General features: G+C 42.6%; 2 protein-coding genes across 2 annotated transcripts in view; one reads left to right on the forward strand and one right to left on the reverse strand.

Annotated features, from left to right (window-relative positions):
• MRPS27 (mitochondrial ribosomal protein S27) overlaps window positions 1-13925 on the forward strand; it is a 121389-nt gene extending 107464 nt beyond the window's left edge. Inside the window, exon 11 of the mRNA XM_045021270.1 lies at window positions 13094-13925. Coding sequence (XP_044877205.1) covers window positions 13094-13099 — 6 coding nt within the window. The 3' untranslated portion in view covers window positions 13100-13925. The remainder of the gene's footprint in view (window positions 1-13093) is intronic.
• Window positions 1-25247, reverse strand: part of MAP1B (microtubule associated protein 1B) — a 107684-nt gene that overhangs the window by 31905 nt on the left and 50532 nt on the right. The gene's annotated exons all lie outside the window — the stretch shown is intronic.

Here is a 25247-nt window from a genome sequence, read left to right on the forward strand (position 1 = left end):
TCTTTCAGCTGTACACAGAATTTCTAACGGTCAATGTTATTAAATAAGAGTGAACAGACATTCAATATGCAGGTTACTAAATGAATAAAATCTGTGTGGTTTTGGTGCTGTGTCATGGCACATTGGCTTTCATACTTAGTAGTTAGTCTGTCTCCGTATTTAATAGTGATATTCATCTCACTGGGAGTGAGTTCCCTAAAACACAACAGGGCTCTTGACATTTTCTTTCTTATGTTAATTGGTGATATGCTTATCAGCATTTTTTCTATGAGAATTGCAGCAAGATTAATTAGCAGCCTTATTGTGAAAGGAATGCCATCCAGAAACCCTGACTGGCAATTAGTCCAACAACCAGAATAACTGTCTCTTGCAAGCAGCATCTTGGTGTCAATTTAATTAATTAATTATGGCTTAAAGGAATATGAGAGAAGCCCAGAGTAAACTGCCCATTGGCTAAGTTGGAAAATTCCTCTTAAAAAACCTTAATATTAATAAATAAATCAGAAGCAAGCAGCATGTCGGGAAACACTTCCTAAGAGGGTGGTGTTGATTCAGCCTGGGTTGCAGGCATCTGTAGCTTCCCACGTAGCCTCACCGTCCCATTTTAAATATTCCTCTGCAAGAGAATCCAGCATGGGAGTTCCACTGATATATTGGTGCTGCACATAGCACTTCCCCAGCATAAGCTCCTCTTTCTGCAGTACCAGGGGATCATTTTGCTGTTTCTCTTGTGGGCCCCTCTAGGGAAAGAGCAGCAATCCTGAGGGACCACACAAGAGACAAAGAAGGAGAGGAAAGACATGGAAATGAGGATGAGACAGGCACAAACAGGAATGAGAGAAAGGGGAACAGAAATATACAACCGGCTGATGGAAGAGGGATGAAGCATACAAATGGAGAAGGACAGACACTTGAGCATCAGGCTACTGGCAGACCAGGAGAATTAAGAGCCGAGCTTGATCTTCCATTCTCTGTGCCAGCAGGTGAGGAGCATTGCAGGGGCAGTGCATTGAGCTCCTGAGAGAATAAGTATGTGCCTGTGTTGCTTTCTGGTAGCCCTTTTAGTTTGACTCATGGAGTAGTATCAACAGTCTCTGGAGGAAGCTCTGCCAGAGGGAGGCAGATTGTGAAATATCGTTTTTAGAACAAGAATAATAAAAGGAAAAACCCGTCAGACCACTAAAATGGAAGACTGAAGCAAAGAGGAGGAGAGAGAAAACCAAAAACAAAGAGAAGAAAAAAGAAAGCCTCTGTGTGTCAGAAATAAAAGGAGTGGAGGGAAAAAATAAACATACAAAATCCTGGGGAGGTGAAGACATGCAAAGAAAAGAGGACAGAGCTAATAAAAAAGGAAAGAAATACAAAATGGGTAGTATAATTTAAGAGGAGAGATTGTATTTAAAGATTTTTGGTAATAATACTGTGGGGAAGTACCTCAAAGCAGCATCCTGGAAACTCCATATTCACCCGTGTCATATAGTTATGATGTATTTCATACAAAGCATGCCATGTAAGATACCACGTGAAAGATCCTGATCTGCTGAAACCCACTGTTCTGTCCAAATATGTATATTGTTAGTGTGTATGACATGAGATTTTGCTGTATGGTTGTTAGTGAAGTATGTTGTGAGTTTGGAAGTCGCTCAATGCTAGTTCTCCAGTGACAACAACAAAGGAGGTGCACAACACCCTGGTGGGCGTAGAACGATCATCACCAGCCATTGACCAGCAGGAGAATAGTAAACAAAGGATTTACAATTCAATGACAGTTGCGTAAGCACCACATAACGGGGACTGCTCAATTTTATGACTCAGTTGCACAAGATCACACCAGGGGGATTGCTCAATTCTGTGACTCAGCAAAGCCCACCAGGTTAGTGTCTTCCATGCACATGGAATGAAGATATAAAATAGGGGACAGTGGCATCATGCTTTGGCCGCTCTCTTCTCCTACCTACGCTAACGCTGAGAAGACAAAGACTTGAACTGAGGAAACTGGTCCCAGCTTAAAGGGGAAGCCTGTGTGTTAAGAACTGTAACATCTGGTGGGGTGAGAAAACTGCTTGATCCAAATACCTCATCTAATAAGATTTAAGATTTAGACTGGTGCTTACATTTTATTTTCTTTGATCTTTTGTGCCTAGAACTTATAATCACTTACAATCTATCTTTCGGTAGTTAATAAATCTGTTTCAGATTTTACCTAAAACAGTGTGTTTTGCTTGAAGTGCTTGGGAAATCTCAGCTGAGTTTACAAAGGTTTGTGTGTCTCCTTTCCACATCGAGGGATGGACTGGGCAATGAACTGAAGATGGCTCAGTTCTTGGATGCAAGGCAAGGGGCTTGGGAAATTTGCTGGTGCCCTTCTGTGTGTGATTTGTGAGTGGCTCAGCGAGCATTCTTGCAACTAGCTGGATGTGTGGCTCCACATGCTGTTGTGCTGAGTGAGAGCAGCGCCTGGAGGGGTTTGCTGCCTGCCCCTTTGGCTTCAATGGGATTCAGTGCAAGTGCATGGGTTCACCTCCATGGATCAATTTGCATAATCAGAGCCTAAATGTGTACTTATTATGCAATTATTGACATAATAGATACAAATAAAAACATATCTGGGGTTTTCCACATCACTAGCAAAGCACCGTGAGAGACAGCCCAGGCTGGAAAGTTAAGGAGGCACAACAGTATCCCAGTTCCAGGGTGTATCCGGGGATCCCGTCACAAATACAGATAGCTTAAAAAAACTCAGTAATTGCGCCAGCTATTTTTTTCTATTTATGTTACTTGAAAGAGAGTATGAATGTATGTACTGGTGAGTGGGGGAGGGGCAGGCATCACTCCTTGACAGCAAGTTTTAGGGTTAGCATTCCAATCTGTAGCTTGATTTTCATACATTCACCTGTTTCTCCCCAACCGAAACACATATTTAGGCCTAACTTCAATAAAACCTCCATCTAATTCCTTCACCACAGAAGCTTTAGACTCTAAAGTTTAGAGGGCCCTCTAAAATTTGATATGTCAAGGATTCTGCTGGCTTCCTCAGTGAAGAGATTGGGCAGTCTATAGAATATGGCCTTTAGTGTTGGGAGAAGAACAGAAAACCGGTCCTCCTTCACTTACTGCAAATATTTTTTATATGATAATTTGGTGGCAATGAAAATTCTTTTCCATGTCAAAGTATATGTAAGGATGCACAACTCCAGTTTAATACAAAGAATCAAATTCTGACTTCAGTGAAGCTGCCCCAGTTTACACTTCTATAACTGCAATCTGGATTTGTACCAAAGTAAATTAAAAGAATGCTGACCAACACTGATGACTGTCAGAACACTACAAATGTTTAATCTCTATGCTATATAAACAACAACAACACCAGTACATACATACTGAGAGCTACATGGGGCAGTAACTCATCTCCTATTGGTTAAATTTGATACAACTGTACATTTAGGGACCGAGGTGTGGGTACACCTAAAATATGTCTGATTTGGATATGGTGTGAGGTACATGAGGTTGAGGGCCAAGTGTCTATATGCCTTCAGCCCCACAAGATTTTAAAACATTTAAAAAATTATCTCAACTAGATTTTTAGAGTAAATAGCCACTAATTTTATAAAACACTGCAGCTGTTCCTCTTTAAATGCTATTACTAGCTTTGGAAAATGCTTTCAATGATGTTTTTGTAACAGCTCAGGCCAAGTCCCAACCTACATCGTTATACTAGATGTACCTATGCAAACAAAACCATCTGCTTTTTCTTTTCATAATGCCCTCAAACTGAAAAAAAAACTGCATATAAGAATGAAACAGTTTTTTGCAGTCATGGGATTATCCTTGACAAGGTTTTCACAACTTTCAGTTCATGTAAAACTCAAAAAATCTTTCTCCCTATCATAACTGCTCTTACAGCTGCTACTATGCTTCTGTGTAAACTTTCAAAGAGCAGTGCAGACTTAAAGAGGGCTGCTGCTGGTTTGCCAAGAATTTTCATAATGTTTGTTTAGAAGGAAGGAAGAAAAGCTATTAAAATCTTGCAGGAGCTTCTCTATTTACATCATTGACAGCAGAGGAGCAGAAGTAATATTGGCATTTGTCAAGCTGGAAACCGACTTAATAGTACAGATCCCAGGCCACCAAGTGAACAACAATATATATAAGAGAATGTGGCTCACTCTGAAAGTTTAATTTTTAAAAACTAGATTGTTACAACAAATGGCCACTAATTTTATAGAACAGTCACCCCTGTTTGTGAAGTGTCAGTAGAGAGGAAGAAAACATCATTTACACCTGCACAGAGTGAGTGCGAGGAAACATTGGCCATTTTACCTACTTCTAGTCACTGGAAACCATGGATGAAGATGGATTCATGTTCTATTTAAAGAAATTAGGAAATTAAGACTGATACTGTTGGAAGAAATATTTTGTGTCTTGGATCATCTTTGAATTTATTAGATAAAAGATCTGGTTAAAATATATATAGATCGTTATATAGAATCTTGCACATATATGGTGCTGGTTTGATTCTGGACCAAGTCAATAGTGATCAGAAGTAATTACCATGTGACAATTGCTCTGTGTATGAATATCAGTCCAGTTCTGGTCATGCAACCACATCATTAAACCCACTGGATCAAATCTTGATCTCAGTTATATTGGTATAACTGAGATCAGGATTTGGTCTACTACAACTACTGGTGCATTGTTAGGTAGTCATGCTTGTTAAAGAACTGACTGAACCACCCTCTCACAGAACTGACCTCTCCAGGTTAGGGTTGACAATGTCAGTTAGGCAGCATGGAAACCCTTTTACTGCAAGTATCAGAGGGGTAGGCGTGTTAGTCTGGTTCTGTAGAAGCAGCAAAGAATCCTGTGGCACCTTATAGACTAACAGATGTTTTTGCAGCATGAGCTTTCGTGGGTGAATACCCACTTCTTCGGATGCAAGAATACACTTCTTCTTGCATCTGAAGAAGTGGGTATTCACCCACGAAAGCTCATGCTGCAAAAACATCTGTTAGTCTATAAGGTGCCACAGGATTCTTTGCTCCTTTTACTGCAAGCATTCGTATTGTCCCTATTCTATGGATGGCTATATCACAATTAATTTTATAAAATTTGTGTATAAAAATTATAAATGAAAGGCAAGTGTAGGTAAGGAGGCACTGCTATGAACCTAATTATTGCTGTATTTATCATTACCCAGATTTGCTGCATAATGCTAAGCCATTAGGAATGCATGCTTGTGCCAACAAGCAAGTCAGCAGAGATGTTACCATCAGCTCTTAACCCCATCAATCATTAATACCAATGCTTGGCTGCACAATGTAAATCAATTCTCTTTCTTACACAAATGAAATTTTAAAAAGCGGCATCTGTGGAATTCTCTGGAGAAACAATAGTAATAAAAAACAGCCTGTGATAAATATGGCTAGAGGGGATGAGAGAGAATGCAATCCATTTGGAAACAAGGAGTGTTCAACACATGAGCTAACATTTAATAGTCAGTCTTTGCCTGGCAGTTTTTAACAACTATTTCTCATTAAAATTTTTTTTAAAGTTTCTTTTCTTTTTCAAAGGCATGAATAAAATGTTACCAGCATCGTTACACAACATAGGGTTAACAGATGACAGAGTGAGCAAAGCTCTCTAATGATTTTTTTCCACACTGCTAGTGAATAGAAAGTAAAAGGTCAGCAGTTAGATTCTCAAAATCCTCTATGTACTTATAAATTAGTTTTGATACATATAGCTCTCTACATGCCTTTGTCTTGCGGAAACATTCCTGGACTGCTGTAGACACTAAGGAAACAAGTAAAACACAAATCATATTAATTTCAAGGGTCCCACTCCAACCCCCAGAAGAATTTTTTTATGGATAAAAATAATACTTCAGGGAAAAACAATTCACCCCAACAGAATGATGCTATGTTTGAGGAACAGCAATCAGTAAATCCCTTTTCAGTTTCTTTGGATGCAAGCGAAGGAAAAGGCCCTGCATATTTTCAGTGTTACTGTGAACAAACAAAAGCCCTATTTATGGATATTACACATGTATTCACATATTAGGGGCTTGATTCTCTACTGCTTTGCACCATGTATAGTCATTTTCCCCTGCTCAGAGTGAGTGCATGATGGGTTTAAATGTTATTGAATCAAGATTACACACACACACACACACACACACACACAGGTGACAGCATTTCACACACACACACACACACACACACACATACTTACACACAGTGGCGGCTCTAGCAATTGCGCCGCCCCAAGCACGGCGGCATGCCGCGGGGGGCACTCTGGCGGTTGCCAGTCCCACGGCTCCGGTGGACCTCCTGCAGTCGTGCCTGCGGAGGGTCCGCTGGTCCCGCGGCTCCGGTGGAGCATCCGCCGGCATGCCTGCGGGAGGTCCACCAGAGCCGCCGGACAACCGGACCCTCCGCAGGCACGCCTGCGGGAGGTCCACCGGAGCCGCCTGCTGCCCTCCCGGCGGCATGCCGCCCCAAGCGCACGCTTGGCGCGCTGGGGTCTAGAGCCGGCCCTGCTTACACAGGTGACACATGTAAATAACTACATAAAGAAAGGGGCCAGGCAGTAGACACTCAGACCCTCCTTTATAGCTAAATTCCAAAGGACAAACTACTCCCTTAACAAACATTGAAATAATAAATATTCTGAAGTCTACCCAAAAGATCTCAGCTGTTACAGATGACATCAGCTAGGACATGTGAGCTACAAAGTTGGGAGAAGAGACTATATCAGGGCATGTCAACCATTTCATTAGAAACCAGCTCCTGATGCTCATGAATCCTTGCAGCAAAATTTGCTTTACCCTACCTTTAGGTGAGGAGGACGGATTCCAAAGATCCAAGCAAGAGATCCCTTTGAAATGAATGAGGATTTTGGCCTAAAACAACAGTGCAATATAACCCCAAGGTTGATGGGGTTTTTTTGTTTTTTGTTTTTTTTTCCCAATTTGAATCTTTATTTAGTCATTAAAAAATATCTAAATCTTCAGGGGCCTGGGCCTTAGATAGCTCCAAACTATTGTCCCTAATACAGCAAACAGAAAATAGAACCTTTTTACTCTTCCACCTTCTTTGGATGCTGGGGATATCAAATTGAGACCGTCAAAAGGACATTTAAACCTCAGTGTTAGGTTAACACAGTTGCTCTCCATTATCCACAAGGCAGACAATATGAGTTCTGGAAGGCTTATCTTCCAATAGTGATTTTTTTAGTGAGTAGTAAAAGAATGCATTTGTTCTGGTGTTTTTAAACACAAAAACCAAACAACACACACCATCAAGTAATGCTAACATTGTGACACAGTCCAAAATCCTCTGCGCCAGCATTCTTGAGGCCCTCCGCCACAGCTACAATGCTTCCAGCTGAAGAAGAAAGGATCAAGATCCTCTTTACAGCAGATCCTTAATTAGCTTGAGAAATCATTTGTTAGTGACATGAAACACTCCTTCCCTCTCATCCCCAGGGTCTGAACACAGTACTTCAGGCCTCTAGTGACCCAAACTGCATCATTACCACCAGGCTGAAGCAATACAGCTCACTGAGAGCACTGAGAGAGTCCATGAGTGAAAAACTGGATTTTGTACACTGATCAGTAACCTCATTAGAATCTGGATGAAAAATGTTTCAGCAAGACTGACAGCAGTGGAGAACCAAATTGCCCGAGTGGAACACATGCTGGTGCATGTAAAGGCTGAGGTTTAAAAAAAATGGTAGAACAACTGAGGAAATAGGTAAGTTTTAAAAAACAACAACAACTACATTGGGTTTTATGTTGAGACCCAAGCAAGAACAGGATACCTAAGAATTTGGGACAGATCATCTGGCAACGAGAGAAAAAGGATGTGCAGACTTGATGGAAACGTTAGTTTAAAATATTCTAGTGGATGGTGATGATTGTGATGATAACATTACAGGAACTCCTCACTTAAAGTCGTCCCGGTTAACGTTGTTTCCATGTTAAGTTGCTGATCAATAAGGGAACATGCTTGTTTAAAGTTGTGAAATGCTCCCTTCTAACCTCGTTTGGCAGCCACCTGTTTTGTCCACTGCTTGCAGGAAGATCAGTCCGTTGCAGCTAGCTGGTGGGGGCTTGGAATCAGGGTGGACCAGCAGCCTCCCTATCAGCTCCCCCAGCAGCTCCCCACTCCCCTAAGTTCCCTGTGCAGCAGCTGTCCTTCCCACCACTGCCATGTACCACTGGTACACATTTATTTATTCAACTGCAAGTTATTGTCTATCTAGAATTAAAATATATTCTGCTTTAGAGAGAGTTTAAAAGACAACGTCCCTGCCACCAGGGGCTTGCAATCTCTTTTAAAAAAAAATCAATAATTCTAGTAGAGAATGTTGAAGTGTTATAAGGAACAATTCAAAGGCAAAGCTGTTACTGAGTGGGTTACTGGCTAAGCCTCTGAGCCTTAGTTTCTGGATTTCTAGTGTAAGTAGGGATTCAAAATTCAAACTGATTACATGTGCATACCAGGGTAACCAGCTGTCCCTTTTCACTGAGTTTTTCCCAATTATGAGGGACAGTCCCAATGTCCCAGCTGGTTGTAGTGAAACTGGGAAGTGGCCAACCACCTGGCAATCCTGTTTCCCCTCTTTTTAGCTAGCCACTGCTCTCTCCCGGTTGCTGTCACAACTGTCTTTTTGCTGGGTCCAAGTGTGCCACCTCGTCTTCAGTCAGCTGTTTAGCCTTTATTGATTAGGCCATTTACCATCCATGCCACAGAGCATATGGCATGATCCCAGATGCCTCATATTCCACCGTTAAGTAATGTGGCAAACTGAATGGTGAACTGGCCAGCAAATAAAAGAGTCAGCACTAGCAGAGCTAGGCCCACCAGCTGCCAACTGCAAGCAGCAAGTTGCAACAGTGGCAGTGTAATAAGTCAGCGCAGCATTAGAAGCCCACCCCAATACAAGCAGCAGCAAGATCATGTAAGTAGAGGGATGTGGAGCAGGCAGGGTGTGGTTGGGTAGGGAAGGTGCAAGCTTGCTGGGGAAAGAGAGAGTGCAGCATATCTGGGCAGAAAAAAACGGAGGATACATGGCTGTCTGTAGAAGAGGGAGTGTGAGTGCCTGTTGAAGGAATGTGAGAGCATGGACGGGAGAAGGCAAGAAAGCTAGGTGGAGTCTATAAGAAGTGGACACCTAATCCTTAAAAAGCATCTTAACCCTTATTGGCTCTCTGTGTGTGCTGCAAGCTCTTTTCTATCAGTTTTCATGGTAACAAATGGCAGGTCGATGTTCCATATAAATAAGTCTCTTTCTGGATTTTCCTTTAAAACATTCAAAGGTATGTGGTCAATTACTTAAAAAGGAACAAGTTAATCTTGTTTAGGATAATTCTTACATCTTGTTTCTGTAGACTAGTAGAACTGTATTTTAATAGTACTGTACTTGCCAATATATTATCTGAGCAACTCACATATGTTAAAAGCCACAAGTCAGACCAAAGGTCCATCCAGCCCAGTATCCTGTCTACCAAGAGTGACCAATGCCAGGTGTCCCAGAGGGAGTGAACCTAACAGGTAATGATCAAGTGATCTCTCTCCTGCCACTCATCTCCACCTTCTAACAAACAGAGGCTAGGGACACCATTCCTTACCCATCCTGGCTAATAGCCATTAATGGACTTAACCTCCATGAATTTATCTAGTTCTCTTTTAAACTCTGTTATAGTCCTAGCCTTCACTACCTCCTCAGGCAAGGAGTTCCACAGGTTGACCGTGTGCTGTGTGAAGAACTTCCTTTTATTTGTTTTAAACCTGCTGCCCATTCATTTCATTTGGTGGCCCCTAGTTATTATATTATGGGAACAAGTATAGGTGAGTCGCATCATACGCACATTTAACTTACGCGAATTCAACTAAACGCGCTCGACAAAAAAAAGAAAAACAACAAGATACCTGTAAATAGTGCGGGTGATTCCACCCATCATTCCACTCAATGAACGTATGCTCCGGAGTGAGCGTGAGATGTGAATCTGCTGTTCCCTCAGTTGGTCTCAGTTCCTGCATGCCTCTCATAGTGTGAGCATCTCACCATGCTGAGTGTGATTCTAGTGTTTAAAGATATGTATTTTTCATACAACATGGCCCCTAAACGCAAGCCAACTACTTCATCTGGTGCTCAACCGAAGAAACAGTGAGCTGTTCCAACGCTGGAGGAAAAACTGGCTGTGTTGGACTTATTGAGAGACAGTATGTCGGTCTCCAATGTGGCGCGTAAATATGGCCGTAATGAATCTAGCATCCGTGCCATCAAAAGTCGAGAGAGAGAAATTCGTCAAACCATGGCATCAAGTGCTCCAATAACTGCTAAGGTGATGAGCCAGGTGCGTGATAAGACTTTAATGCCTTTTCAGTCTTCATTAAACTTATGGCTGGAAAACATGAACCGCAAACGTATGCCTATCGATGGCAACACGTTGCAAGAAAAGGTTCTTAGCCTCTACGCACTGTTCAAACCTCCTGCCGAAGAGGGACAGCATTCTGATGAGAAAGAATTCAAAGCCAGCCAAGGTTGGCTTAACAGTTTAGGAACCACTTCAACCTCAAAAACATGCAGACTACTGGTGAAGCTGCATCTGCCAATGAAGAGGCAGCAAAAGCCTATCCCGAATAATTAAAGAAAATCATAGAAGAAAAGGGCTATCTTCCAGAACCAGTTTTTAATGCTGACGAGACTGGGCTCTTCTGGAAAAAAATGCCTAACCGCACTTACATTTCGAAGTTAGAAAGACAAGCCCCTGGCTTCAAAGCAGCTAAAGACCATGTGACTGTGTTGTTTTGTGGCAATGCGGCTGGACATTTAATAAAGCCGGGCTTGCTCTACAGGGCTGCAAATCTCCATGCCCTAAAAAGGCAAGAACAAAAATCTCCTGCCTGTGTTCTGGCAATCAAATAAAAAGGGTGATGGCAGCATTCCGGAGGTCAAGAGGTACCTCGAAGAGAAAGGACTTGACTTTAAAGTGTTGCTGATCGTAGACAATGCTCCTGGCCACCCTGCGGCACTCCAGTTTGCACATAACGATGCTGAAGTTGTCTTTCGCCCCCCCATACCACCTCCATCCTCCAACCTCTCAACCAAGGCGTGATTCGCTGTATCAAGGCCATGTACACGAGGCTTACGTTCTCACGGATATGTAGCACTATGGATGCTGATCCCAATCTTAATGTGATGGAGTGTTGGAAGTCCTTCAACATTGCCGATTGCATCACTTATATTAAACCGCCAATGGATGCAATCAAGCCTGAAACAATCAATGCATGTTGACGAAACCTATGGAAAGAATGTATGAATGATTTTAAGGGTTTCCCCACCATTGACAAAGAAGTGAAACACATTGTTCAGGTGGCCAGGCAAGTGGGTGGTGATGGCTTCATCGACACTCTTCAGGAAGAAATTGAAGAATTAATTGAGAGCCATAGAGAAACATTGACTAGCGAAGAGTTAGAGGAACTGAGAAAATCATCTACAGAAGACAAAGATGATGACGATGAACAGGAAGAGCCAGCAAGTTGGAATCTTCATAAATTGCTGAAGTGTTCCAAGCAGCAAAACACTTGAATGATTTAATTTCTGAATACGATCCCTCTATGGAACAAAGCCTCAAAATCACACATAGTATTACGGACAATTTGAGACCGTATCAAGAAATGTTTGAGCAGCTCAAGAGACAACAGCGACAGTTGCCAATCACTATGTTTTTCAAGGAAAAACAACCAGCAGCAGATGATGCTACGCAATCAACTTCTCGAGCTGAACCAGAGCCAACCACTTTGTCTACAACTCACTCTCTGTCACCCAAGCTCTCCATCTCCTCCATCTCTTGGATCAACATCAAGCCCTGACGACCCCCTGTAATTACCCCCGTAATTAAAAATGCAGTAAAATTATATTTTGCATATGTACTCATTATATACTGTACATTACTGCATACATTATACATTTATACATATTACTGTACAGGGTTGTATACACAAAACCATGTACAGTATACTGTACTTTATGGGAGATTTAAGGGATTTTCAAGGGTAATTTTGACTATACGTGATTTTCGCCTTACGCGCTGACTTTAGAAACTAACCCCTGCAAAACATGCGACTCCACTGTAAATAACTTTTCCTTATTCACTTTCTCCACACAACTCATGATTTTATATATCCCCCTTTAGTCTCCTCTTTTCTAAGCTGAAAAGTCCTAGCCTCTTTAATCTCTCCTTATATGGGACCCATTCCAAACCCCTAATCATTTTAGTTACCTTTCTCTGAACCTTTTCTAATGTCAGTATATCTTTTTTGAGATGAGGCGACCACATCTGTACGCAGTACTCAAGATGTGGGCATACCATGGATTTATATAAGGGCAATAAGATATTCTCAGTCTTATTCTCTATCCCTTGCATCAAAAAATGTTGACTATTTAAAAATCTATTAACAACGAATGACACTTCTTTTTAGATTCACTTACTAAGTCACCTTTTTTGGCTCCTGTCCACTGCTCAGTCAGTGGCAAGATAACTGCAATTCTTTTATTTGATGTATCAGAGTGCCTGACTATACACACATACATCATTTAAAAACATATCCTAACTATTCAGTATATTAAAACTCTAAATAAAATGGCAGCAGAAAACAGGACCCTCACCCTGCTCCCACTAAATTTTTGTCCTATGTATAAATACCAGCTAAATATTTAATATTTTGCATAAACTGCAAAAGCAGGAGCAAATCTAATCCATCTCATCCTCTCTTTATCTTTCATCAACTTCTTATAGACAGAAAGGTATGTGTTTAATTTTAAAATAGTCATCAAGCTTTGTAAACCTCCATTTTATAAGCATCATGCTCATAGGAGGTTTTTGCAGTCAATTCATCATACTGTATGAGCAAACCTTCATTATAAGGATGCAATAATTCTTTCACGTGCTCATAATAATCTTTCCCCAACCCTATCCCCCTAATTTTAAATACCTAGAAAATGGCAAGGGCAGGGAAACTGTATTCAGTATTTCCACCGAATACTACTGCTCTAACATTCTAACACTATGATTTTTCTGCAGAAGTGAATGTGAATTTGGAGTGCTGGTTTTCAGTTACACAGCAGATTGCCCTATTACCCACATAACTGGCAGCTACCATGTGGTGAGATGAAAGACTGCAGAGATGTGGAGCTGACTCATCAATCCTGAAGGTTACTGAAGTCCCAGGCCTGGAACTTTACTGGGAATAATACCAACCAGAGAAAGGAAAGGTAACATGGCAATGTCAAATGTTCTCTTGTCTAGGACAAAAAAGTACATTTCTTCTTTCAGTACCTGAACACATTTATGACCCAGAAATTAAAATAATCATGAGTGTTGCAGTCTAATTCCAAGTGAAATTTCCTCTATAATTGTTCAGATAATCTGATAATTTAACCTCATGTAATTATTCAAGAAATGAAAGGTCTCTTTCACAGCTCAAATTGGTCTAATCACTGAAAAGCTAAACATATTCTGCAAAAATAGGTAACTCTTTGCTCAATATCTCTATGGGCCTCATTTCAGGATCATTACCTACAAATGCAACACTTGAAGCTCCAGTATTTATCAAACAGAATCTGATGTCATAGTTAGCAGGAGTGGTTTGTAGCTTAAGCATTCTCCTATTATATTAGGCAGCCAATACATGTTCAGTGGTGCGAGGAAACTGTTAGTGGGTTGTATGAAGATGCTCAGCAAATTCAATCTCAGGGGGAAAAAATGCTTGGGGCTTATTTCAAGGGTGGTTTTACATGGAAAAGAAGCATGAGGGCCATTCCTTTATCACAGCATGTGATAGCTGGGATCATAATTAAATAATTCTGAGCCTGATCCAAAGCCCATTGAAGTCAACGGAAGTATTTCCACTGACTTCAGTAGGTTTTAGATCAGGCCCTCTGACTGTAAAATATCTTAACTGTTGAAATTAAAGCTAAATAGGAAATGCCAGTATTACCTTTCTCCTTAATGGAATTTAATCTACAGTATTGCTCAAGAACCTTAATATACTTGTAAAAGTCTCCGCTAATTTTACATTATCATTTTTCTCTCTTTTTTTAACATTGTTATTGTAACTCTCAGTGATGGTTCACAGCTCAGAATGCAGACATTAGTTCACAGATTCCATTAACTCAGGGTTTAGGGTCTTCTAATGCTAGAGAACTGCCCAGAGTGAGTCAGCTTCAGAGGCTTTGATCTTGTGGGATGCTATACTTTCCAATTTATCTTCTTGTGTTGCTCTCTCCAGCTATGGTGCGGTCTGTCAACGAAGTGACATTTCTTAGAGTACTTTCCTCTGCAGCACTGTGTGCCAATGCTTCAGAATGTAGGATTTCACTGAACTTCACTATAACTACCAACACAATACACTGAAAACAGAACACAGCATAGTAACATCAGAAGTAAGCAAGCAACACAATAATGCCTGGAGTGGGAATAAAACACTGAATTGAAAGGAAGGATGAGAACAACCCTATTGTAAGAGGAAAGGGTAGAAGGAGAGAAGAAACCACACACAATGGAGGAAAAGCAAGCAAGATGATTGAGTAAAAAAATACTGCTGGGCCAAAGATTGCTCAGTTACACCAAACACAGGAGTAGATCTGGAGTAATTGCACTGATTTCAGTGGAGTTACTCCAGATTTAAACTAATGTAAAAGAGAAAAATTTGGCCTAATCATTTTTTAAAATTGAATTTTTGAACCTGTTGTGAAGCAATAAATTCTTCAGGAGAACAATGGAGTTTTGAAAATTTCATCTGAGGGTTGACGGACTCTTCAATTCTCCCAGTCTCTGAGTGATCTCTGTGTTTGCTATCAGTCTGAAAAATATACTACCTCACAGAAATGTTGGGCTGGAAGGGACCTCGGGGTGCTAGAAAAAAGATCAGGTGCACTGAGATATGTGCATATGCCGCAAGACTCAGTGACTGCTTCCTTGCTCATGGTTGTAATGAGACCCAGGCACTTCTGAGAACAGGACCTAGTCCTTGCATCTCAAAAAGGGTCTCTCTGCTTTTGCATCAAGATTTTGTGTCTGGTGAGGAACCAAGGACTTCTGAGGAAGACAAGACCAGGCCTCTGGCCTGATAAAGGTCTTGCTTCTCTTGCTTCAGGCTTTGTGTCTGTCTAGAGTTTTCCCTGAGGTCTTTGCTTACAGCATTACTCAGACTGGAGACAGCAGAAAATGATGTAGGAAACCTGTTTGAGATTTCTGTTCTTCACAGACATCTCTGGCTGATTTTAACTTCAGCCTTTTACTTCACTTTCCATCAGGAGAAAGTGTCTAGATTTTGATTATTTCACAAATTCTAGTCTACAGTAACATTTCTAACGAGATGGGCTCTCATCACTATGGCAATTGGAGCCAAACCCAGAGCTACAATTAGAAGACTTTGGAGGCAGTTCCTATTCTGGAATCAATGCTGGAAATGGGAATGTAGTTATATGATCATTGGCCATCTCCATGGAAAGTCTCCAGGGAGTTACATACATATATAGTTTGGTGTAAACAAAAAATACACTTTTCCTTTAACCTGCTATTCTTTTATATGGACTCTGGTTTATTCCAATATTAAAGCTCTCCAGTTTATATGGAGTGTCTCTCCTTCCTCTCAATTAAACAGAGAAAATCCTCTGACAGCCAATGAATAATGAATGACAGAAGATTTGCTGGCATCTCCTGCAAACTATATTGCAACTGGACTTGGGTTCCAGCTTAGCTGTTATCTTTATAGTATATAAAATAATTTATGATTGAGTTTTTATTTAGTCTGCCAGTCAACAAATATTCTTCCTATGGATCTTTGTAACCTAACCATGTAATCTCCACTATAAAATTCATTACACACAATAAAAAAAAACCAAATCCTTTAAAATCATATCCTGATTATTTGTTTGCCACTGTACTTCTTTAACCCTATTGCATGCACATATCTTTTCTTTTCTTTTCAAATACCATCAGAGCTTTAGCTTTGTTTCATGAACACAATGTGATTATAGGATTTGTATTGTAAACATTTTTGAGCATTTGCTTTTACTTCTTTATAAACCTTTTAAGAACTCCTCACTCTGCCTACTGTATGTGATCATTACCTTCCAATTTACCAGTTGTGGAACCCCCCTTGATCCTTCATGAGCACTGTAAAACCTAGCTCTGTTTGTAAGCCTTTAATAAGAATCGGGCTTAAGTTTTGTCCCTGGCAACCAGCCAGCTTCCCAATTCTACAGAAGCTGTTGCCCAGGGCTTACATTTTGCTTTATATAAACACTCAGTGAAAAATATTAAGATAAACAGTGTTAATAATCAATTTCTTAACTTATAGAAGTCAGTCATACGCTATTAGCAAAACCTTTGCTAACTTGAGACATCAAAGTGACTTCTGTACCCTAAAGAAGAGCCCTGTGTAAGCTTGAAAGCTTGCCTCTCTCACCAACAGAAGTTGGTCCAATAAAAAAATATTACCTCATCCACCTTGTCTGCTGTACCCAAAGGCAGAAAGCTTGCTGTAAAAGGGAAGAAACCCAGCTGAAAACCCAGAAGCATCTTTGCTCTATGATTCTTTATTGAATCCTGGAGTCTCTGCTGAGAAAGTGTCTTTGTCCAAAATGGTAAATGTAATATGAAAAAAGTGCCCATACTAACAATAAATGTACATACTATAAATAAATTACCTAGGGAGCTGCAAACATTTTAAAAGGAAGAAATCGGAAGGTGCAGCTGCTAGATCAGGGGCAGGCAAACTTTTTGGCCTGAGGTCCGCATCAGGTTTCAGAAATTGTATGGATGGCCAGTTAGGAAAGGCTGTGCCTCCCGACACAGCCAGGCGTGGCCTGGCCCCCGCCCCCTAACTGCCCCCCCACACTGCTTCTCGCCCCCTGACGGCCCCCCCAGAACTCCTGCCCCATCCACCCCCCCTGCTCTCTGTCCCCTGACTGGCCCCAGACCTCCCACCCCTAACTGCCCCCCGCCGCCCCATCCAATCCCCCCTCTTCCTGACTGCCCCCTGCTCCATCCACCCCCCACCCGCTTCCTGACCGCCCCCCAAACTCCTGCCCCCATTCAACCACCCTGTTCCCCACCCTCTGACTGCCCCCACCCCTATCCACACCCCCGGCCCCTGACCATTCCCCAAACTCCCCTGCCCCTCCCCCATCCAACCCTCCCGCTCCCTGCCCCCTTACTGCGCTGCCAGTATCAGGCTGGGCTCTGCAGCTGCAATACCCAGGAGCTCGCAGCCCCGCTGCCCAGAGCATTGCGCCTGCAGCGCTGTGAGCTGAGACTGCAGGGGAAGGAGGACAGCGGGGAAGGGACTGGGGGCGAACCTCCCGGGCCAGGAGCTCAGGGGTTGGGCAGGAGGGTCCCGTGGGCCGGATGTGGCCCGTGGGCCGTAGTTTGCCCACCTCTGTGCTAGATGTTTCAGAATAAGAGGAATTATACGCAAGTTTTCATTTCTTAGACAAAGACAAGCTTTGTTAAAACATATTCTCTATTGTGTTGGCCCTTAAAATTTTCCTACAGTACATCCTTGGTACAAACAACTAGTCTGTATAAGGATGCAGCACAAGACACTGGTATCCTGAAATCTAAATAGCAAATACAAGTAGAAAAAAACAAAGTATCTTGAGAAAATACAAAAATAGTATCCAAATATATTGAAAATTTGATTTCTGCTAACACCTAAACTCTAAAATTATACAAAGCAAATATCCTTATCAGTGAGGGGACTCTGGTATCAAGAAGCAATGCATTAATGACAGATGGTAGGAGCTCATCCCACTGATATGCAATGTAAAAGAAAAAAAAACACCTTTTCAAAAATCAAGGACTGAATTTATTTTCTTCCCACTGCTTATTAAAACAAAGAACCAAAGTAGCACTTAGGTTCAAAATGTCAGACCTCTATTTATCTAATATAACTAAGCTCAATCTTATAATACTTCAGTGCCTTAATTGATTGGTTTTTCAAGGATACATAAACCTTTGTTTACATCTGGAACATTGAACTAATGCAGTGAAATTATTAAATTTCCCAAGATGACATTTTTGACCAACTCAACTTAAAATTTTACACAACTACATGGATACAGAGTATTAATACAAATTCTCTGGAGCTATATCATTCTGCAAAGACAATACCATAACTATTCATAGCTTCTCTACATGTAGTCATGTCAGGCCAAAAGTATCTAACAACCCACCTGCTTCTAGGTGCCTATTCCTAACCTTTTAGGATTCTGCTGCTATGCGGAGTACCAAATAGAAACCCAAACAAGTCCTCAGAAACTGGGTATTCCTAAGTAATTCATTCTAATGACACTTGGGAAAGTATCTGACCTCCTTAAAACACCTGGAATAAAATTAAGGCTCCATTGAAGTCAATGGGAGTTTTGCCACTGACTTCAACGAGGGCAAAATTTTACCTTCAAACTCTCCCGCCTGAAAATATCCAAACTTTAATAATTATTCTGTTCAAACTAGAGGATAACCTATTCTTTCCCATATGGTGCCAGTGCAAACACTTGATACAATCTGGATCATCTGATATAACCTAACAGAGGCACAGAATTAAAAATTACCAATAAGTGAAGGTTGGTTTTTTAATCAGTTTCACAGATCTCTCTCATAAACACATCCATGAAATGTTTCATCAGCACCAACCCCTGTGACTAAGCCCATTGCTCACGGAAACGCTCTGATTGCATCCTTTGGCTACTGTCTTCACAGCTGGTCTTGGAATGACACAAGGGTTTTGCTATGCATGATGTCCAAACACTTTCCTCTCTACCAGTGGTGCTGGAACAGGGAGGCCCGGGGGGCCATGGCCCTCCCACTTTTCATAGGGGCAGACCTTGTCCCCTTCCCCTCTTCTTTCCCCCAAGGTCCCATACCGCAGCCAGGCCAGCGTGGAGCCCGGCCGGGGAGCCATGCAGACTCTTCACCTGCCTGCAATGCAGGGGGGGGGCTGAGAGCAGCCCCCAGCCTGTGTCCCTGCCCCCAGGCTCCCCATCTGGTCCAGGGCAGGTGGAGAGTCTGCCGTGACTCCATGCTGGCTCCCCACAGCTGCCCATGTGGCTCTCCCTGACCTGGCTCTGGGCAGGGTTGAGAGGGCCCTCAAAGCCACAGTGTGGCCATGGTAAGAGCGTTTCTGCAGGCAGCTATGGGGAGCCACGAACTGTCCATCTGCTCTGTGGCTGCTGGGGCCAGTTGTGGGTCTGTGTGTGCTACGCTTATCATGGCCGGGCTGCAGTTCTGAGCCCCCCCGGGCTGGATCCGGATCAGGAAGAGCAGCATGGGGAGCATGGGTCCCTCCACTGCCCTGGGCAGGGGCCCAGGGGCGGGGGGCTGCTTTCGCCCCTCCCCCCTTGCTCCAGCTTGGCCTGGGGCGAGGCCTCAGTGGGTGGAGGCCCCTGGCCCTTCCACTTTTGGGAAGGCTCCGGCACCCTTACTCTCTACTCAGCTAATGAGTCAGGCAGAATTGCCTATAAAGTATCTGCTATTAACAGTAATGTGCCTCCAAGAGATATTCTGTGAGAGTATCTCCTTAAATACAGTTGAACCCTGTTATGTCGCCGGCCTAGGGGTTTGCCAAAAAGCGTCGAGATAACCGATGATCGAGATAAACGAAAACCAATATGGCGGCAATACATTAACATGTGCTTGAAATTTCTTTATGTACATGATGTGCGTTAATAAATGAGAATGTATATGCACATGTTTTTGGAGGTTTTTTTACACAACAGCGTTGCCGCAATTTGTTTGATGAAGTGATCGGCATGCTATAAAAATGTACATACATGTTTGCTAACAACAAAAGGCATATGTGCACCAACTAACAGCAGAGATTTACCAGTATATTAAGAATAAAAGTTTACATGTCTGTATCATGGCTTTGGAGACCTTCTCGTAGGTCTTTGCATTCAGTTTTTTTGGAGCGCAGTTTTTTTGTTTACCAGTATACAATACAAACCACCGTCGATTCTCGATACAAAACTTTATTATATTCTCCAACATTGCAAACACAAAGATCGCTCACAAAATCACAAAAAACGTGCCGGGTGTAGTTCGTTTTTACAAAAAGCTAACCAGTGTCAAAATTAAATTTGCGAGTCATTTCACTCTGACACAGCTCTGAAAAGTATCGTACACGCGGTTACTATGGTTTCTTTACAAAGTCTAAAATGATTTTTGGCTTCTTGCCTTTAACAGTCTGCTTGAAAACAAATGCTTCAATATTATTTATGCTGTCTAAAACAGTTTCATCTCCTACAAAAGAACCATACCGTCGAATTTTCTGTAGCATTTCTACCACCTCACCAGCTGAGGGAATTGGTTCCAAATCTTCGTCCGCATCTTCTTCATCTTCTTTGTCATTGCCGCATGCAGATGTGCTTGCCTGTGCTGACTGCACACTTGATACAATGTCTTCATCGGTGATCACGCCATCAGTAACGACGTCTTTGTCGATTTCTATGTAATCTCGGAATTCCTGGACAGTGATGGCTAACTCCTGTGCCTCCTCTTCCAAGATAGCATCTGTAAGGCTTGATTTTCCCGCCACTTCCGCGAGTTCTTCTGCGGCTGCACGGCACTGTGCCTGAAACTCATCATCGGAAATATCCTGAATGACGCAGTGCATCCAGCAGTTTGAGATTGTTTCCTTCTTCACGTCATTCCAGGCTGATCTCAGGAAGTTCATTGCATCTAGAAGGGAAGGGGTGTACTGTGCCTTCTTTTCATCATGGAGCAGGTATTGGCGCATCAACATTTTCCTGTAGTACACCTTAAGCACTTGGATTATCCCCTGGTCCATTGGTTGGAGCTTACTGGTTGTGTTAGGTGGGAGATAAAAGATCTTAATGGCCTTGAGACCAGGAACATCCGGATGAGCTCTACAGTTGTCCACGATCAGTGCCACCTTCCTTTTCTCTGCTTGGAACTTCCTGTCCCACTTTTTCACCCATGCACTGAATAGATCTCCTGTGATCCAGGCGCTTGGCTGGCCATCGTAATCACACTGGAGAACTTTGGTCTGCTTAAAGCATCTGGGATTCTTGGACTTTCCTATAACGTAGAGCGGGAGTTTTTGGCTTCCATCCATGTTAGCAGCAACTAGCACTGTAAGTCGGTCCTTCGACTTTTTTCCACCGTGACAAGCCTCCCCACGAAACGCCATAGTCTTGTCTGGAAGGCATTTCCAAAACAGCCCAGTTTCATCAGCATTAAAAATGTTCCGAGTCTCATAGGTATCCAAAATTGTACGCATTTGAGTCTTCAGCCATGAATCCACTTGTTCCTGTTGAACCGCAGCGCTCTCTCCACAAATTGCTTTGAAGACAATGTTGTGCCTCTTTTTGAAACGATCCACCCACCCCTGACTTGCTTTAAAGTCAGGGTGTCCTAGCTTTGCAGCAAGGATGTCCGCCTTCTCCATCAGCAAGGGACCATTGACGGGAAGCTTTGTTGCTCGCGTATTTGTGAACCACTGAAACAGTGCATCGTCGACATCTTTGTGCTCAGCCACTCTAAGTTTTTTTCTTGCTGGATCAAAGACAGACTTCTCGTACATTTGCTTTATCATGTCGGCCTTCTTTTTCCATCCTGAAATGGTGTTTGCTGGAATGCCATGCTGACGACTAAGGTCTGCCGGTTTTGTTCCTTTTTCTAGCTGCAGTATGATTTCATACTTTTTCTCTATTGACTGATTGTCCAGTTTTCTCTTAACACCTCCAGACATTTTTAGAAGGGAAAAAATAAACAGAATAGCTACAGCATGTTATCCTTCAGACAAGATCAACAAGAATGAGTGAACTGGCATGGGAGTGAACGACCATACGGACCGTGATCACTTGCTACGTGAACTCAGCACATGCGCAGTGAATCGAGATAACCGACGTTAAGTGGCAAATTTGGCGCTCTTTTGTGCTCGAGATATTAGGGTTCGGCGAGATTAAAGAATCGACATAACCGATGAGAAACCGATAAGACAAAGAGAGAGTTTGGCGGTTCCACTTCTAAAACGTTGACTTAATACGATTGGCAAGTTAACCGAGGTCGAGATAAATGGGTTCGACTGTATACCACCCAAGAGTCCCGATTGCAATTTGTATACAACTATATGCAAAGCAACACAACAGGAAACAGAACTGTACAGAGTGAGAATATGGGATTACAGACAGTTCTGAGGATGTGCAACCTGTGCAGGCATGCAAGATGCCTCTCCACACCTCCAGAACAGTAACGTGATGTCACAAATTGAATGCACTTTAGCTCTGAAGACGTTGGCATGTGAAAGTGCTAAACCCAGTGCGGCCAGAAACGAGCTCAGGGTGTGGGAGGGGGCTCCAGGCTAGGGGATGGGGTGTGGGGGGGTGTGGGCTTTGGCTTGTGGGGTGGGCTCTGGTGTGAGGCTGAGGGTGCAGGAGGGTGCTCTGGGCCAGGACCGAGGGGTTTGGAGGGCAGGAGGGGGGCTATGGCCTGAGGAAGGGAGTTGGGGTGCTGGTGGGGTTGATGGCTCTGGCTAGGAGTGTGGGCTCTGGGGTGGGGCTGGGGAGTTTGGGGTGCAGGAGGGTGTTCTGGGATGGGACCAAGGGGTTCGGAGGGCAGAAGGGGGATCAGGGCTGGGGAAGAGGGTTGGGGCGCGGAGGGGGCTCAGAGGTGCAGGTTCCGGGCAGTGCTTACCCCTCAAGCAGCTCCCAGAAGCAGCAGCATGTCCCTTCTCCGGCTCTTATGCGGAGGCACAGCCAGGCAGCTCTGCACACTGCCCCATCTGCTGGCACCACCCCTGCAGCTCCCAGAAGCAGTGGCATGCCCCCATATGGCTCCTACACGGAGGCGCAGTGCTGGCCGGGCAGCTCTGTGCACTGCCCCATCCGCAGGCGGTTCCCGGCCAATGGGAGCTGTAGGGGGGTGGCAGTTGGGACAGGGGCAGCATGCAGAGAGACCCCTGCCTGCCCTTACACATAGGAGCTGAAGGGGGGACATGCTGCTGCTTCTGGGAGCCGCACGGCAAGCCCCTGACCCTGCTCCCAGGCTGGAGCAGGGCAAGCCCCTGACCCCGCTCCCCAGTGGGAGCTCGAGTGGCCTGACAGGCCAGACATGGCCTGCGGCCGTAGTTTTCCCACCCCATGCACTAACCTGTTTCTAGGAAAAAGTTGTGCTCCCTGCTGACGACACAACAACAGGCAACCTCAGTGAGAGGGAAGGCAGCAAGAAGCAGCACCTACTGCAACCAAAAAGGGAGGCTGATGCTGCTTCCAAAAGCTTTATGTTTACCTTGATATATTTTCTTTCCCCCTCCCCACATCAAAGGAAAGTGATGGTAGTCATCCTATTATGACCATCAAATGTAATTGCTTTTGTGCCCAGAAAAATAGGCCAATCTTGCATATAAGATTCAAGAAAACCTTGACTATTGAGAGTTGCTGAATTTTCAACCAGATAAATATTCCTAATGCACAGAGAAATAAAAAGTGACGTGAAGAAGTTTTCAATATTTATTAAAACTAACATTTTTTTAAAATGCAAAGGTCTGTTCTAATAGCATATCACAAGCAGGAACAAGCATTTAGTTAAGTATGATTCTACTTCAGATTTTGTTTGTTGCAACTGATATCATGGCTGCCTTTTCCAAAGCCTTAGCTGTAATATAAAAACTGCTAAACATTCCTTCTGCCTCAAAAATACAAGTCTCTTAGAATATGTATTACTACTCAATGGGAACAGTAATACAATCCAGGTCTAGTCCTCTGTGAAATTGTAATCATGGTACACCAAAGATTTCCAATTTTAGGGTCTATTTTCTTTAAATGTGTGCTTAAGTCCCATGAATGCCAACAAAAGTTATGTACATGCAACAATGAAAGATTAGACTCCTTTATTGTTTAAGATGTGGTGGTCTGTCCTGAGCTGCTTTTGGAAAAACCTCAAGGATATTGCAAGAACTATGGGGAGTTAATCTCATTACACACTACTAACAGCATTTATGGCAGTCAGCAAAATGTGTTTGTTCCTTAAATCAACCATACATCACCACCTGGTTCCCTACAACTGGAAAACCCCTTCTACAAATACATGTATACATATGCAGACGAGTTCCAGTCTGGGAGGTTAATCTCTGAGCAACTATGTTTTGATTCTGTAGCACTTTCTCCCCCACTGAGTACAACATATATTCACTTTGTCTGAATATTTATAATTAAACAATGAATTATATTTTAAAGCATTTAAACTATAAAGATCCTTTTAACAAGTCAACATTATGGAAATCATGGATTTAGAAACAAATTAATTTAGAACATGTTATGCTGTGATGTTTTTCAGTGGAACCATTACAAAGGCTGAATATTTCAAGTTTCTATATCGCCAACCCCAACTAATATCCCTCCAAAATAAAATTGCTGCATGGACTAGCTTTAAATACTGTACCATCAATACACAGCCATTCCAGAACATACAGAAAGTTGTAAAGGATACAGTGAGAATGAAAACTACATAGGAGACACCCTCACCCCCCCATCCCGCATTATTAACCAACCTTGTCTTTACAGGAGGCCCCATAATATTCTCAAAGACATTGGGACAGATCCTCAGCATAGCTCCACTGAAGTCAGTGGAACCACTCAGATTTACACCAGCGGATGATCTCACCCCTTGATTACAATTCTGCTCCATCTTCAATAGAAAACCACCTCAATTAAGAGACCTGTTTAAGTCAGCCAATTGAATGGCTTCTTTAAGCAGGTATCACTGTACAAGAGCACTGTGAACAAAAAGAACACCTTTTGACTATGCTGTAGATGATTTCTAAGCCAAGTCATCGCTCATCATCACTTAATAGAGCTCTTATTTTGCCCCTTATACTGGTATAAATCCAAAAGTAACTCAATTTAAACCAATAGAGTTACTCTGGGTTCAAGAGAGCATAAAGGAAAACAGAATTTGGCCAATGTAGTAAGGCTATATGTCTGGTATATTGATATAGATGTTTCAACTAATATTTCAAAGTAGGTAAAGAACATATAGGAAATCACAATGGGGAGACTCCTTTCATTTCATAAAGGATCTGTGGTCTGCTGTATTACAGCTGCAATATTACCATGATGTAGAGTACAAAGCTAGGTGTATAATAGGAGACTATTTCTAGATAAGCACAGATAACACTAATGCTCAGGCATTCATGTATATCACCTGGAAG

Source organism: Mauremys mutica, chromosome 6 (genome assembly GCF_020497125.1).
Source record: "Mauremys mutica isolate MM-2020 ecotype Southern chromosome 6, ASM2049712v1, whole genome shotgun sequence".
Taxonomy (NCBI): Eukaryota; Metazoa; Chordata; order Testudines; family Geoemydidae; genus Mauremys; species Mauremys mutica.